This window comes from Penicillium oxalicum, chromosome VI (genome assembly GCF_001723175.1).
Source record: "Penicillium oxalicum strain HP7-1 chromosome VI, whole genome shotgun sequence".
In the NCBI taxonomy this organism is placed as follows: Eukaryota; Fungi; Ascomycota; class Eurotiomycetes; order Eurotiales; family Aspergillaceae; genus Penicillium; species Penicillium oxalicum.
The window spans coordinates 3,314,397-3,330,842 of record NC_064655.1 but is presented as its reverse complement, the minus strand read 5'-3'; the positions used below and the strand labels follow the sequence as shown (position 1 = coordinate 3,330,842).

At 48.6% G+C, this 16,446-nt stretch overlaps 6 protein-coding genes and 1 non-coding gene across 7 annotated transcripts; 2 read left to right on the top strand and 5 right to left on the bottom strand.

The window, feature by feature from the left end:
• Positions 1-1,578: 1,578 nt before the first annotated feature.
• On the bottom strand, positions 1,579-1,652 carry POX_tR148. Its single transcript has one exon. It is a non-coding gene; the product is annotated as a tRNA-Val (tRNA).
• Positions 1,653-2,858: 1,206 nt separating this feature from the next.
• On the top strand, positions 2,859-3,755 carry POX_f08376 (uncharacterized protein; the record flags this gene model as incomplete). The annotated part of the gene is made up of 1 exon (XM_050117151.1): positions 2,859-3,755. One exon carries the CDS (start codon positions 2,859-2,861, stop codon positions 3,753-3,755), a length of 897 nt encoding a protein of 298 aa, XP_049967290.1.
• Positions 3,756-5,654: 1,899 nt separating this feature from the next.
• POX_f08375 (Short-chain dehydrogenase cctT) lies at positions 5,655-6,708 on the bottom strand (the record flags this gene model as incomplete). Its single annotated transcript, XM_050117150.1, has 3 exons — positions 5,655-5,798; positions 5,854-6,386; positions 6,450-6,708. 3 exons carry the CDS (start codon positions 6,706-6,708, stop codon positions 5,655-5,657), a joined length of 936 nt encoding a protein of 311 aa, XP_049967289.1.
• A 1,458-nt stretch (positions 6,709-8,166) lies between these two features.
• Positions 8,167-9,678, bottom strand: POX_f08374 (uncharacterized protein; the record flags this gene model as incomplete). The annotated part of the gene is made up of 3 exons (XM_050117149.1): positions 8,167-8,258; positions 8,303-9,230; positions 9,295-9,678. The coding sequence occupies 3 exons, from the start codon at positions 9,676-9,678 to the stop codon at positions 8,167-8,169; spliced, it is 1,404 nt and encodes a 467-aa protein (XP_049967288.1).
• Positions 9,679-11,242: 1,564 nt separating this feature from the next.
• Positions 11,243-12,131, bottom strand: POX_f08373 (uncharacterized protein; the record flags this gene model as incomplete). Its single annotated transcript, XM_050117148.1, has 2 exons — positions 11,243-11,904; positions 11,966-12,131. 2 exons carry the CDS (start codon positions 12,129-12,131, stop codon positions 11,243-11,245), a joined length of 828 nt encoding a protein of 275 aa, XP_049967287.1.
• Positions 12,132-13,673: 1,542 nt separating this feature from the next.
• On the bottom strand, positions 13,674-13,964 carry POX_f08372 (uncharacterized protein; the record flags this gene model as incomplete). Its single annotated transcript, XM_050117147.1, has 1 exon — positions 13,674-13,964. The coding sequence occupies one exon, from the start codon at positions 13,962-13,964 to the stop codon at positions 13,674-13,676; it is 291 nt and encodes a 96-aa protein (XP_049967286.1).
• Positions 13,965-15,633: 1,669 nt separating this feature from the next.
• Positions 15,634-16,404, top strand: POX_f08371 (Norsolorinic acid ketoreductase; the record flags this gene model as incomplete). Its single annotated transcript, XM_050117146.1, has 1 exon — positions 15,634-16,404. One exon carries the CDS (start codon positions 15,634-15,636, stop codon positions 16,402-16,404), a length of 771 nt encoding a protein of 256 aa, XP_049967285.1.
• Between the last annotated feature and the right edge of the window lie 42 nt (positions 16,405-16,446).

Genomic DNA, 16,446 nt, shown 5'->3' with positions numbered 1-16,446 from the left:
CTCTCTGTATCTTAAATGAGGTCACTGTACAAGAGTACAATATAGCGCGCTCTTTCAACTGCCTGTATTTTCGGGCCCTGCGAGGAATGGCATTTATAGTAAGCTGCACAGTGGCTGTATCTACCCTGTTCAACTGATGTTCATTGCATGGACGGCAAATTAATATTGGAAACAGCGAGGTACATAGTCACTCTGGGAAAACAAAAGCATACTCAGGACAACCTAGACGGCGGCACATTTAACGATAATCCATAGGTCCAAACGAGAAGGAACGAGTGTCGATCTCTTGGACTCTTATTCAGAGTCATTGAGCAAGAGCTTAGCAAGCATAGATACCGTATGGCTCTTGCAGTTTGGACAACCCTTCCGTAGAGTCTCGCGCATGGAATGTTGTGGTCATAGCGGACACATAATGTTGTCAGCGTTGGGAGCCCATGATAGGTGTTGCCGCTCTCCAGTGGATGATTGTTCAACTTGCCGCTCCTCATTCAATCTTCGATTAGAGAGCTGGCTTAGTGATTGTACAGACGCTTTTGCGCACGAGGCTTAGTTCAAGTGGATCGGAGTGTAAGAGAAAGTCAGTCATTATATGAAAGATTTCCGCGAGAATAACATCCAGGCTAGATAGCGATTGATCCTTCTAATTCTATTAGCTATGTGTTTGGAATTTTGTTTGCTAGTCACGGGCGATCTTATTACTAGTAACAGCCTTAGTGCAGATACAAGGATTCACTTTGACCTTGTATCCTGTTTGAGAATCAATGTGTTATTTAGAGACCGTTTTGTTCTAGAAAATCAGTGCAGGATAATTAAGTAGTGAAGAGGGGAATGCTCACGGCAGTCTGATCTCACCAGACAGGTCGAGTCATAGAGGAACCAAACCAATACCACCAGCACGCACGTCTAGAGATCCTCCAGTCCGACCGTACAACACCTCTCAGCACGTTGCCATGGGCTGCAGCAAGTAGAAGCCATAAAGAGTGTGTCATTGTAAGTGTAACAGAATCCGACTGTAAAGCCCGTCTCAAATCTGTCCTCGAACTTGCATTCCAGTTGTTGATCAAGAAAAATGATGATGCTCCCAAACAGGCGTTGCGACCACTGATATCCTTACTTACTCCGTAAGGCTATAAGGCCACCACATCTACCGAACCGCACCTCTACTCCGCAATTAAGTACATGCAACCGAATCCCCCACTACAGTAGGTATAAAGCTAATAGATATTCAGAAATTTCGGAGAGGGAGGAAGAATCCCCTAAGGTTCTTAAATAACGAAGAGAGAAATAAAGAAAGATGATACTTGTGTACGCTAGTTATAGGCCGAAGGACCTAATACTATGTATACTTCTTCGTACTGCGCCCGGACACTACGCACCGGGCCAATCTTGATTTAGGGCGCTATACCTGATTTAGGGGTCCACGGTAGGCAAAAGATATGAAATAACCAAATACACTGTCCGGCCATTTTTCCTGTGAAGGGGCTGCAAACCATAACACCACAAAACTAAGACGAATAAGGGATCACAAGCAAAGTTGTGGACTAATTAATAAAAAAAGGATGCAAAGACAAAAACTAATGACCAGACTGGGGCTCGATCCCAGGACCTTATCGGTGTTAACGATACGTGATAACCAACTACACCATCCGGCCACTTATTTGCTAGATGAAGTGAAAATTGTCATATTCAAAGTAGATATAAAGAATTACTGCACTTGAAATGGTCCAAACCCGGTCGGCCGTGTAAATAAGTACCGACCCGAAGTGACATTACAATTTTTTTTCTCTATTGTACTTCTAATAACCATTACAGCGCTGAGTAAAGGTTGACAAGATAAGGGCCTTGAATCAAAGTTCATACGTAGGAAGGTGAAATTAGTTACGAACGATCAACTACTATAATCATATCCAAATTAAGGTCCGTTTAGGCGCGAGAGTCGTAATGTCTTGGTTGAACACTTGAATACCCTCCAATCCGTAATTATGTGGAATGGCAACCGGCTGCTGGGTGAAGTCGACCCACCACCGAAGGTGGTGATTCAATAGTATCCTAAGTACCCCCATCCACAACTCTGTTCGTCAGAAAATACGATTCCGTAACTTTCTCATCTGAGCCTATCATTTTGCCCAGAAAGAACGTGATTTTCTTCAATATTGTGGCGCTGTCGATGAGATGGTCTGTGCATACGCGTATCTGTCCGATTCATCCTATTCGTCCACGGCCGGCCAGTCACAAGGCGCTGCTATCGATATGCTTCTGAGTCGCCGGAGGTGGCCAATTTGGATACTTCGTCTCCCTCTTGTCGTCAGGTCTTCAGCAGAAAGAAAAGAAAAGCGCATGTCTTTTTACGCGTATGCTGACTGACCAGTCCGCGAGTCCGTATAGCTCGGAAGATCTGGCACCTCATTCGGCGATCAATTTCGATCTACCAACGTCTGCTCACTTGGTAGCCAAGAAAAATTTCGTCTTTCCTGAATCTTCATAGGTTCGCTGCGTGAAGCTGTCTTAGCTTTCCCACAATGCCACGCAGGGCGCACAAAAAGTCCAGGAATGGATGTATCGAGTGCAAGCGCCGCCATATAAAAGTCCAGTCCCACCACGCTGCCCCTTCTATTGGCTCACAAACTTACTGTTTTTTGCAGTGCAATGAAAGCCGTCCGACATGTTCCAATTGCATTGCCTCAGAGCGGGTGTGCGAGTACGGAATCAACGTGTCCGTAAAACCACGGCGTGCAGACTCGCTGAGAGACTCTGCGGTATCGGCGTCCCTCTCATCCTCGACAAGCCTACCGAGGAGACCAAGTAGTCCGGGGCAGGGGTCAGTATACCCTGAAGGTCAACCAGTGAATATGCTGCATATGGAACTCTTTTATCACCTATTAAGCGACACGTTACCTGGGCTTGAGGCAAAGGTGGGCAACGTGGATCTTGTTGGCCTGATACCACACCTACTGAAAGAACCGTATATGGCGAATGAACTGCTCGCCTTCAGCGCCTTACACCTCAGTACAAAGCACCCAGAGCGGTGCGAACAATACCGAAACCATGCCACTCAACTACAGACGTACGCCCTCACCATCTTCCAAGAGGGAGGACTCGTGATCCACCAAGAATCGTGCGTTCCGGCCCTCGTGTTCTCGTCATTTCTGGGCTTACATGCGCTCTGTGACGCGTTGGTGCACAACAATAATTCTTTCGCCCACTTTATTGATAAGTTTGTGCACTGCTTTCGGCTTCATCAGGGCGTCAGAGCAATTTGCAATCAAGCCTGGAGCATGTTACACCAGTCCGTCCTCAAAATCTTCTTGGTCGATGGTGAACGCCAGCATCATTTCGATGGGCGATTGGGGCCGGGATGTGCGAAACTCTCGAGACTTATTCAGGCGGCGAATCTAGGACCCACTCTCACGGGGATATACACGCAGGCTATTGAGCAATTGCAAGTCTCAGCGAATGCGTTCATACCGGCCGCACTTGCGGGCTCCAGATTTTTCGGTGCAGGATGGCCCTTACTTGTGTGCCCAGAGTATAACGATCTCCTGCTACAGCGAAGGCCAGAAGCGCTGGTGATTCTTGCTCATTATGCCATTCTACTGCAATGTTGTAAAGAATCATGGATGATTGGGGATGGTGGGCACTTCATCATCCAGTCCACGAGGGACTTTTTAGGCGCAGAGTGGGCGGAGTGGTTGGAGTGGCCTGCCAAGGTCGTGGACGATCCCATCAAGCTTCTGCTAGAGGTCTACGGATACTGAGAAAAGTATTGGGCCGTTGCTCAGAGCGGAATCGCTCTTTTGTCTCAGCTCTTGGACGTCTTATCCTTATGGCCCTGGAAATAGTTGTGCGGGCCACCGGAAGATAAGCAAAAACAAATGATGGTGAAACGGACTTGGGCTGTTGAAACCGAAAAAGTTGATCTGTTGGTGAGCACCGCCAGACCACACGGGAGAGGCAAAACGTTTTCTCGGGCGCACTTCTTGTTGTAATAAGAAGAAGTAGATTCGATGGCTTTCGGGTGACTCGCACTCGAAGGTGTCCGATCTCCGACCTCTATCTGCGGTGTTATAGCGGTACTGAACCGTGGACGCAAATAGCAACCTGAGGACAATGACCCTATTTTCTGTATAGGTGACCTCTTTCAGTGGCCAGGTAAAACAGAAATATCACGATTGCTTATTTGGTTTCTACCGTCAGGTCTGAACGATAAAATCCTTTGTTAGGCAAAAATGTCTCCGTGGTGTGGGTTGCATGACAGATTCACTTTGCTCCTAGAGCCGCCTTCGTTCCAGAAGACCTCTTGTAAACATACCATCCTTCCATGAGCGAGGGTACAGAAAATGACTCGACCATGTGAGAATGTCAGGACAGTTTCATTTCTTAGGTCCAGCTTAGTATATCCACGGAGTTGCTCCAGCTCAAAAGGGTCGAGTGTCGGACCATTGCCGCTATGGGGGGTATTGGACTGATCAGTCAACCGCCCGAGTGTGCTCCGACCGGTTGTCAATGACCATTTCCACCAGACTTGAAATGCGGGCAATAATTGATGACCAAAGTCGCGACAGGGCAAGAGAAATTGCTTTGTGTGTGTATGGCGAGCTTTCTTGAGAGGACAGGGGACAGGGACCTGGAAACTCTTGAGATGCTCTATCATTTTCTTCTGCAACGGAAACCAGACGTCCATCGTTGTCTCGTAAGACACTCTTATTTTAGATTCCGTATGCGAAGTTTTGTGTTCAAAAGCCAGCTGCGACGTTTCTCAAAGTTTTGGCAGTAGACCGAGGTGGTAACAAGCTGTTGAGAAAGTCTCAATCTTAGCCTTTGTCGATGGGCTCACCCGAAGCCCGCGCAGACATAGCCCTACCAGCCTTGAACAGCAATTGGACGAAGCAGAAAATGATCAGCGGAAAATGACATTCTTTCTTTCCGAGAAAATTACCTCTATCTAATGCGGAACTGGCTGTGATCTCAGCCATGCATAATATGTAGAAGCGCGCCCCATGGGCGGTTTATCGTGGATGATTTGAAGAAAGCCCTTTTGTCCCACCGTGGCTTGTAGACCTTTCAGTAAGCACCTGTCACTTCAATCATCGATTGTGAGCTTTAAATCAGCCTCGCTAAGGATTGTTATGTTGCAGTTTAATATTACGGACAGCCCAGCTGGATCACTGCTTCCTGCGCAGACATCTCATCTCTCAGAGACGTATCACAGCTTTGCGAACATTCTCTTCACGGCCAAGTCTCCTGATACTAGTATTCTTCCCGCTCTTTGAATCGTGTATGAGTTCAAATAAAGATCAATTGTCTTTGTATCATTAGGGGCGAGATACGTCATACGAAAGAGACGCTGGAGCTTCATGCTCATCAGATTTTTGCGCATGAGAATACTGCAAAGTGTGTGCTATTCACAGTTTTGAGCTAAGAGGAAGTTTGTAGAAGGACAGAGTGGTCGAATTAGAAGGACTCTGATCACAGAGTTTTAGAATATCCAATAAAGTAATCAAAAACAAGAAAGACATGATAAGTATTCAGACTGGAGAAAACAAACCACTTGCGCGGTCAGATACGCATCCACAACGATAATGTCGACTTTCAATCAAGCACCGGAAATGTACACGACAGAGAGATCGTCGAATGGTTCAAAAACACTTCGAAGTTTACATGTTCAATTCGTTCCGGGACATGGATCCGATCAACTTGCCCTTGCTCCAGTCTTCTGTACGGCTCTGATCTTCTTCGTAATCTCCGGCATGTGGACGATAGGAGGCAGCATCATGTCCTGGAATGTACAAGTTAGAGAACTGCAGATCACTGATCATCTGGATGTTGAATAGAAGGGAAGGGAAAATGACGAACCCAGATGGTCGACCAGCCGAATGTTGAGGCCAGCCAAGTCACCAAAGTTGCTCCCCCGGACCAGAGATGCTTCTTAGGGCTCGAACGCATTGCGTTCCTCACCACCTTCTCGGCATAAGCATCGACATCCATCGAATTCTTCTCCTGCTCCGATCCAGACAATGCAGGTTCGACCAAATCCTTGGCAGGGTAATATAGAGAGTTCTCTGGCAGTCGTGGTGCGATAGGAAGGTTTTCAAAGAATTTGGTCTTGATGGCTCCCGTGGTGACGAGAATCGCGCCAACTCCCCAAGGAGCAAACTCAATACGCATCTGGTCGGTGATAATCGCCACAGCAGCTTTGCTTGCATTGTAGTACCCCTGCCAGGGAAGGGGCATTATCCCCAGAATCGATCCAATATTGATGATCGTTCCCTTGGCGGCGATCAGAAGCGGTGCAAACGCTTGAGTCACGGCGACGACGGCAAAGACATTCACGTCGAACATCTTCTTTGCGACCGATAAGTCCGAATCTAAGAAAGGCATAGCATAGCCTTTTCCCGGAGGGGTCAGCGCCTTTGCTCCTTGTCAGGTTCCTGTCAGGTCATGAAGCCTACCCGCGCCCGAGTTGTTGACCAGAAAATCTAGATGCCCACCCGTTGCAGTCTTGAAGGTCGCCACTGCTTTCTTGATCGACATGTCATCAGTGACATCTAGTTGTACAATATCGAGGCCCATCCCCTTGAGATGCTGGACTTTGGCGGTATTCCGAGCACTGGCGAACACGCGAAAGCCCTTCTCGTGGAAGGTTTTTGCAAGAGCGTCACCTATCCCACCCTCACTACAACCTGTGATGAGAACGGTCTTCTGACCCATGCTTGCGATCAAAACGGAGGCTTGTAATCGAGAAAGGTCTCTTGCACTTTGCCTGTGAGTTGATTTTCGAATTCGCTATTCCCTCGTTCACGATTCACGCGAGGCTTATATGTGGAACATGGACAATTCCAACCATAGAGCGCAAAAACGGGATGCGCCACCGCATGTGCATGCGTGATTTCCTCCGCTCACGGTCCATACATCATCAGTATGCATTCGTTACAAATTTGATTCAATGGAAGCCGTCGGACTCTATCTGAGCCAAATTTCTTATCACGATCCAGGGGTTTCATAGCCAAATCCAACCTCGCGCTGATTATTAAACATTCCTCTTTCTAAACGGATGACGATGACAAATCTCAACACCTATAGGTAGGCCTTTGAGGTCGTCCCGGTCGCCAGACTTAGTGGAGATCAGCATGGAGCCATTTGGGCCCCGGCGAGTCAATTTGGCCGTTGTGTGGGTACATCCACCAAAAGTCTAACATTTGATTGAGAGGGCGCACACACGATCTTCAATACAGGTTTGCAACGCATTCGCTGAGAGCTTCAGGGAAAGTCGGTGAAAGAAAGAAGATTGGTGCAGTAGAGAAGACACTACGCAGTACACCGTACATGTCCCTTGTCAACAAGCAGTAGATCTGGTTATTACAGTCGTTGAGGGAACCCATCTGATGGAGAAAATTGGAGAACAGCCTACAGTTACATTGCTATCTCCGAGAGACTCTCTTTGGGTGTGTTGTTAAACTCGAAATTTTATTCACGGGTGTTGCATGTTTTCAACGTACTCAGGTTGCGATCGCCTCCATCTAACCCTCACAGGTGACAGCCTCGATGGAGAGGTTGCTAGAGGACTAGGTCGCAATTCTCTCTCTCTCCTCTCTCCGGCCGAACACGATTGCGCCTGGAGCGCCTGGCAGGAGCTGCATACGTATTTTAAAACAGTACCTTATATAGTTTATCCGGCATCTTGAGAAAGCTTGCTAACATTGCTAAGGCCTTGATGCCTTTTTGATTTCTGGTCTCTTCCAGATCTGCAGATATCTGCGGTCCGGAATCAAGATGAGCAGAGTCCCTCTGCGAGCCCGCAACCTACAGGATCCAAGTCTATGGAATACTTCGAGGGACTATGGATGTAAAATCTACGACTATGGTAGGTAATCAATCAAAGATTCAATCCTCTGCTGGAATGGGGAATATTTACATCGTCCTGCGTGGTGGAATAGCCAGAATAAACTATGGTTTCACAAAAAATACAAGAATATTAGGCGTTAAGATACGCATGAATGTGATGTTCGCAGTAGGATCTCTCACCCTTGCGGTTCTGAGGCGGTGGAAAACGCAATCGCCAAAATAAGGCACCGTGCACTCGATAGCACGTGTAAATCTATCGCAATTTCAGTGTACGTACCGATGGTTAACCATGACTTCCGTATGGGTCGTGTCGGTAGTCTGAATTCATTTGACTGCCGACAAGAGCAGGGCCCGCTCTACATCCTCGCGTTGAAATCCCGGTGTCCGACCCAGGCAGACGCCCCTGCTGATCAAGGCTATTCCGGTCAGAGCAGCCTTCACGAATTAGGGCCCGACTTACTCGTCATAAACCGTTGCGCATGAACAGTTATCTGCACCTCCGAGAATTTGACTGGCTCGCCAGCCGACACGACTAAAAGCACATTCTTTTCTCGGATATAACCCTCCAGGTCGTACAAATCAAACCAATCTCCCTGAAGCTGAGCACGAAGATCTGCCGTGACCAAAGGCAACGGGTCCTCCACAGTGCCCCATTTCTGATAAGGGCGGAGGAATGACTCATTGCTCTCAAGGGGATAATGAGTTCCCGCACCCCCCAACCTGAAGAAAGGCACCTCCTCCCATCCGTTGAGCGGCCTTTTGCTTACTTGTGCGTAGAGCTCCGCTTTGAAGAATGACGTCAGACGCTCGCGACTCATCATACTGAGATTGAACCCAAAGGACCATTGGAGTTGACCCAAGCTGATAGAAGGAGTGGACAAAGCGATATAGCCCTGGTAGAGAGCGGCTTCGTGGAGTCTCTGCGTGAATTTGGAAACCTCTATCAGGGATGTGCCCAATGGATTGACCGTCTGGGGCAGGACTATCGTGTCGTATTGATGTGATTGAGTGCCATTCAGAGGCAAACCAAGAGACTGACGGAGACCAATGTGAGCTGACGAATGGATGGTCGCTGGCAGTGGTTGTGAGGCAAGGATTTTGTCATCTGTCTGCGTTGAATTGACCGGAAAGCTTGACTCGTCGCCCAGGCTCGCGTCCGATGCCGTAGTCAAAAAGATTTTCATCGCGTCGCGCATATTCGCTGTCAATGCGGGCTGTGACCGAAGCACGCCACTTTGGACCAGCTGTTCACTGAAAGACAGCATAGCAGAGCTCATCTTATCTAGTGAAGATTCTAACTCGGAGATACGGCTCTTGAGACCGTCGGTCAAAGCTTGTTGTCGTGAACGATATGCACGTTGGGCCATGCGAGTTTGTATGCGACGACGCTGTCACACGGAGCGAGGTTAGCACACTCACCGTACACACCAGGTCGACCAATGCTCTTCGAACCTCTGTGGGGTTTTCGTGATGATCGTCTCCTTCTTGGCCCTTTACCGACGCGACCTTCTGGCGCCCGCGTTGCTGGCGTCTCTGTACTCGTGGTGTTTTCAGCTTGGAGGGATCAGGCTGGTTTGGGGGATTCCGATAATTTGCAGATTCGAGCTCCAGGACGAAGCCGCTGTCACCCGGTGATGGTGTACTGCTTTGAGAATTTTGTGCCCAAGAGGGTTCCGGCAGAAGATAAGACTGCGCTGAGAGCAACGAGGTGATATCTGTGGCCATCTCTGGCATGGCTGGGTTACTGGGCTCGAATGTCGATTTGCGTCTACCGTATTCATCCCAATCACAGGAAGACGGGTCGCTAGACGGCCATAGTGGGCTTTGTCGGCTCATAACGAGGTTTCTGTGATCAGAGGTCAGTTTGTGAGGTAGATGAGGCGTCGTATGTCGGGTTAGATCCCCCAAAAAGAGACCTGATTATCCAAGAAGGTGACCATCAGTCAACGTTGCGCGATCGACCGAGAAATTGGCTTATCTGGGTAAACCGGTGCGAGTTGGCGTGGAACCTACCGGTCCACCACATCATTTGGCCGGACAAACAGCAAACACTGGCCCTTGCGAGGTCAAAATTTCTCAAGCTCGGCCGCATCCATGACGATCTACTGGATGGAGACGTCAACATACCCGTGGGAGCCCACAATTTCACCTGCTTTTTTCGGTGGGTCGGGTCGGCGTGATCACTCATCATTCCGCTTCCGCTTTTCTCGCCTCCAACCATCCACAGTGCAGATGGACCCCCAGCCCCGCTGGGATCGTACCCGGGTTTTACTCTTCCCCGCTTGTGGATTCCACCGATCTCCCGAGTGAGAATCGTCTGGTCTCTTTCCACTAGGGGTGTTGAATTTCCAGATAGCGCTGCCCTATGTCTTAGAATTCCCAATCAAATCTGAAGAATATTTTGAACATCAATTTCGCAGCGCAGATTGTCGTTTTAATTTCGATGTCAAGTTCTGCCCGAGGCATAGATGATATAGGCCAATCATATCAATTTGGCCTTAGCTAGGGTCCTGGTGGGACACACCGCCTAGTAGCCTTCAATACTGGAAAATTATTGCCACGCAGTGGTCTCCGCAGCCGCCCCGCCACACTGCTTGCATACATTCTTCAATTTGAAGCCCCAGAGCTCGTCGACAGCAGCACTCACTAATTCAAGTCGGGCCTCATCGATTTAGGGCTCGTCGGAAATCTCAGACCTTATTTAAGATCAAAGCAAGTATCATCGATTTTTATTTTAGATTAGCTAAGCGGAATGTACACCGACAAGGTCCAGCAATACTTGAGCACCAAGCCACGGTTTTGGAATCCCAAAGATTATTCTTTCGAGTCAGATTAAATTAATTTCCTTAATAGATACACGACGATTCTTCAATTATTTCAGCGGGCTCGGGCGGTTTCTTCACTAAAAGACTCTTTCCCCATTGCCAAGGGAGTACCGATTAGCCTGTGCTCCGTGGTCTTTGCTCATGTCATGAGCTTCAGGAATTAGCAGTCCACGTGGTCGACCATGGGCCAGGCCTGGATAAGCAATAAAAAGCGATCAAAACTGCCAGACCGGATCGTTGTGGACTCAGCCCTGAGGATGAGACATGCGCACAGTGCCGGAGGAAGGGGAGGTGGGGGGATGGTGGTAAGGGAAAGAAGTCAAACATTTGTCACAAGCTTTTCTAGATAAGAGGTTTATTAGAAGAAATGAAAGATCTTTGCAGGAAAATTGTCTGAATGAAATATTGTTCTTGAACTCAAACAAAATCTCAACGGTCCAGTCATTGTCCTCGATGCAGAAAGGAAACAAAAAGACAGTTGACAGGAGAATGAAATGAGATCAGAACGACCTAGAACATGGTGGAGAACCAAGAAAGAGACGTGTGCGAGGACACTTCGCTCCGCCTGAGGCAGATCAGAGATTCGAATAGGCCTGCGCAAGGGGTAGACTGCCGGTAAAATCACCTGTGGCTGTGACATGACTGGGATACCAAACGAGGTATATGATCATGACAGCCACCATGGGTACGGCATCAAAGATATAGCCTGTCCATTCGTGCTGCAAGAGATATCCATCGTTTCCCAGCACGTATTCAAAAATGCGGAAGATTGAGCGGATAATGATCAGGGCACTGACTGCATAAAGCATCTTCAAAGTCGTCTTCCACGTATTGCCCGGAAGAAGAGATTTGGGCGTAGGGCTGCGGCGGATGCGTCTCTCGAATACTAGGGCGGATATCCAGAAAGCGCCAAAGGAGATGAGTTGGATGACCAGACCCGCAACGACTACAATCTTTGCTCCGGTGTCGTACCCCATCACCGAGAGACCAGATGAGTTGCCTTGGATGACGAAAGAGAGTACATCGAACCAGACAAAGGTCTTAGTCAACCGGGAGATACGGATCACAGAAAGGTGTTCTCCCTCAACTTGGCGAATGAGACGCCCGAAAACCATGTAGATGGAGGCGGCGAAGAGCGATGGTGCGAGAAGGATGAAGATGCTCTGTAAGATATAGGGTCCCATCGATGTGGTGTCGCTGTGGGCTTTTGTGCGACCGATATAGCCAATAATTTCGACTAAGCATATACCGTTAGCGTCTGGGACCAGCTGCGAGCAATCCTGGTCGGGGAACCGCACAAATGCCACCGCATGTGAATGGAATACAAAACCAGACTTTGGCTTTGAACATCTTCCAGGAATGAAGCCCGGTCAAGGCGATGTATGCAAGCAAGAAGATCACTGCGGCGGGAAGTGATGGAGTGTAATACCAAAAGGTATATTTTCGAGGAACAATTTGTTGCATTCTCGTGAGTCGATTGATTGCCAAAAGTATTGGGAGATGGGTGCACGATAAATGGAAGCTGCAAAATATGATGAATGAGCTACGGAGGATGATGATGATGATAAAGAAGAAGGAGGAGGAGGAGGAGGAGGAGGAGGAGGAGGAGGAGGAGGAGGAGGAGGAGAGAGTCTGAAGATTTAAAAGAAAAATCGAGATGAGGAGGATTGAGGAGGTAGATTTGGAAGCTGGGGCACTTTAGGAGTTTGAAAGGGAAGGCCCTTGAAGATCTTGAAATACTCGACCAGAGAATCTCCTAAATTTGGAAATCCAGGTCTATAAGAGATCCCTGAAACATCATGCTGCAGTTTTGGTACGCGGGCCTGCTATCAAAATGATCTTTTCTGGTATCAGTGACCCCGAAAATAGGCTCCTGGGTACTGAGGGCCCGTTCTGGAGCCTGTGGGTCGCCCGAATACGCGTATAGAGCCGCTTGCAAGACAGCTTGTGCTTGGATGGACTACTGAAACAAAAAACTGCAGAACTTCGCCCTTCAACTTGGATGCACTCAGAGAATTTTCTCGTAATCTCCGTCGCCATCCCGTTCTTTTGTTGAAGGGATTTTATTCCGGATCGAACACTCTGCGAAAGAATTTCCTCGTCGGTTACATTGCAGCCGCGAAACTGTCAATTAATCTTTGATGCCCAAGAGCGCTGAGTTTGAGACGCGATTCAATCCGTCAGCTAGAATAATGAATAATGTCTCCGCGGATCATGGCCAAATTCTTATTGTAAGTGAATCTCAAGGTATAAGCGGTCGTTTGTTCCAACTTTTCCAGATCTCATCCTCGGGTCCAGGCAACTGTGATGTAAGGTACAGCCGAGGAGATATCAGGCATCTCTCTCGACTCTGAAGAGGCTCACGTACGCTTCTATCAAATTAAACACCCCGAGATCTACACATGGAAGAGTTTCCTTTGAGCCAAAGTGTAGTGTTAATCAATGTGACTGGGTGTCGATATTAGCCATGTTCTCATATTCTCACTAATGCCCAGAGTTTCAGTAGGATGTGGCTTTTATTAACTTCAAGGTTGATCTCGAAAAGCGAACTGGAGCCCTCATGACGACTCTCAAGCAATGCAGGTAAAGCAAATTGTTGAGCGAGATCAATTGACTGGTCTCCCGACAGGTACCAATATCAACTGCGTCGGCTAATCCCGAGTACACAACTAATGCACAGACCTCATCCAGGTTGTTTAGAGGTAGGAGCCCATCGGAACCTGTTCAACGCACGAATTAGATATCCATATTTGCGTATTCTTTAATGTTAAACTAGCCCACATTGGCGCAGCTTGACTCCCCCTATGGTTTACGTGGCTATAGCTTATCTTCTGGTGAAATGATATGTATTCGGGTGAAGATACGCAAGTGGGTCGCTTGCCTTGAGAGCTATACGCGTATACACGGACCAGGTGATCGTGGGTGGGTGTTGTTGGGTACGCGTATTCGGGCTCCAAACCCGTTTTGCTCGCTCAACTCGTCAAAACACGGATTAAAAACGTCTGGTTACTGCCATATCTCCTCCTTTCTGCCAGGATTCATCCTCTTGAAAGACGATCCTCCTCCTCCAAACTCCCCGACCACAGAACAAATTCGCATTAAGGACCTTTGCGAACGTCGAGGGTCGAGATTCTCACAAACATCATCCGTGGTACCCACGAGGAGAAAATTTATCTCTCCATCCGCCTCCGTAGTCGTGGTCACTGGAAGAGCCTTCCTTTCTGTGAATCCAGCGTCCGTTCCCGACGCAGACGCATCCTTTTGATGGCCAAGAGCTGTCTCGATGCCATGAATCATGGTGAGGAGTTGGACACACTAGTCTTCTCCAGTATTTGGGATGACAGGTTGTCACGGTGCCACAGTTGATTATTGTCGTCGCTTGCTTCACTCTAACGTGACCTTGTCTTAGCCAGAACAAGCGCCCTCACGGGCCAATTTCATTAATTCGCGTTAAATTAGCCGCTACGCAGTTGGTCTAGAGCTCCATTTAAGCTGTCCAAAACAGCTAAAAAAAGAGAAGAGTGAAAAGGCACGTACTTGGGCATGACTAGGATATTTGTCATATAAGGTAGTGTCGATGAACAGATATGGTTTCATCAATTGACAAGCCCGAGTTGTGATTCTGAAACACACAAGGCTCCCCTAAGAATCACGTTGTTGTCGCTCCACAAGGACCTCTTTCTTCGTCCATTTTCAGCCCGTCTATGTGGTCAAGTTCTGGCCTTGGGATTCTCGCTTGACCTCTTTGACGGTGTATCGTTACCGCCGGATCCAAAACCGCCCAGCTACGTTTGCATGGGCTTTCAATTGATCATGTAGATCGTAGTCGAGATGTGTGACTCGTCGGTACCCTAGTCTTAGCATGACAAGTGTGTACCTATAGTCTCCGTCTCTCTATCGTGTCTAATCGCTGCGTAGCGCCGCTTATGTGGCTTTATTGGGGAAGTTGAGATTCAAATCTACCCAACTTAATTGCTTTGAGGCTCTCAATAGCTACCAGGCCTTACTGTTTACGCATGACGATGAGCCCTGCATCGCATTCAAGCTCTCTGCAGAGGTAGAGGACGGGAGGCGAAGCCGTTTTGAACCGCAAGAGAAGACAGGTCGGCGGTACCTGCGAGTGCTTGAGAGACAATCCAGCACAGATTAGAGACATGCTCTAAATTTCTGAAACTTTTCTTCGATCCAAGAAAAGGCTGAATTTTCAAAGTTCACCGCGAGATTCTGGAACTAAATTTCTAGTCGATGAAGCGTGCCAGCGGCCCCTTTTGCGAGGCCTTCACGAGCCATCGATCAACATATGGGTCCACTTTGTGTGGAAATGCAACGTGTGAGACGCTTGCAAGCAGGCACCAGCAGGGGTTTGGCACGGCACCAGAGATTCGCGAAAACAGAGCTCGGTAGCCTTGAATTCTTCACCGACGGCAAGCTTTGAAACATACCCGCGGTCGGATCACTCATCCGCCGATCAATCGGGCAAATCACTTGATCTGATCCACGGGGCGGCTTTTCCAAGTTGGCTTTGTCAGCGTCTACGCCTGCCGCTCAACACCCGGAATGGACCGGCCAGCCGGACGAGAGAGCCACGGACTATGTAGCCCCAAACAACGCGCAAGCGGCACTTCCACTCGCAAGTGATCCTTGGGTCTGGAGGCTGAGTCGAGCTGGGCTGAGTGGTGGTGTGATCGGGAAAGATCATTCATCATCCCTTGGATCGGAGTCGGCGAGATCCATCTGGCCTCGGCGAGGGAAGTTGTAGGCATGGATGGACGAGACCTCCCAAGGCGTACAGGCAGTTTTTTCATTGTTTGGAGATACGTATATATATATATATATATATATTCCAGAGATCTCTTTCGATATTCATGTTCAGTATCACATCTTTATCTGCTTCATCCACTCATCAAAGAACCTTTTTCCATTTTCTTTTCTTCCTTCCGCCAAATTCCAGCACTTGCCCATCGCAATGAGCGCGCCAACTACCTATCTTGTTACCGGTGCAAACCGGGGCATTGGACGAGGCTTTGTAAGGACCTTCCTCCAAAGGTCTGAAACACTGGTCATCGCGGCGGTTCGAGACCTGTCGAGCGAATCATCAAGAAGCCTTCAAGACCTTCCCAAAGGCGCCGGCACCAAGTTGATCACCGTCAAACTTGACTCGGCAGTTGAGACCGACGCTGCAGAAGCAGTGGCTTTACTTCAGGCAGAACATGGCATATCCTACCTCGACGTCGTGATCGCCAATGCCGGAATCTCTGTCGGTGGCGATACTGTCCGCCGAACCTCAGCGACCAACATCGCGAAACATTTGGCGGTGAATACAACTGGCCCGGTGCTGCTATTCCAAGCCACTGCAGACCTTCTACAGGCTAGCAAGTCTCAGCAGCCTATCTTTGTCGCGATTTCAACGCTGATTGGATCCATCGGATCGATGGAGGCTCTTGCGAGCTTTCCGCAGAACATGAGCCCATATGGTGGAAGCAAGGCAGCTTTGAACTGGTTTATCCGCCGACTTCACTTTGAGGAGACCTGGTTGACGAGCTTTGTCTTCCATCCTGGTTTGGTTGAGACAGATCTTGCGGCTGCTGCCGTGGAAGGATTGGGCGTCAAGCTTTCGGACGTTGGCGCTATCTCTGTTGAGACGAGCGTGTCATCGATGGTGAAAACGCTCGACAATGCTTCTCGACACATCAGTGGTACCTTCCAGAACTATGACGGTTCGGCCCTCCCATGGTAGGCGGTTTTTTGTTCGATCAGAGGTCGCGGCCTCTGTTCCAGG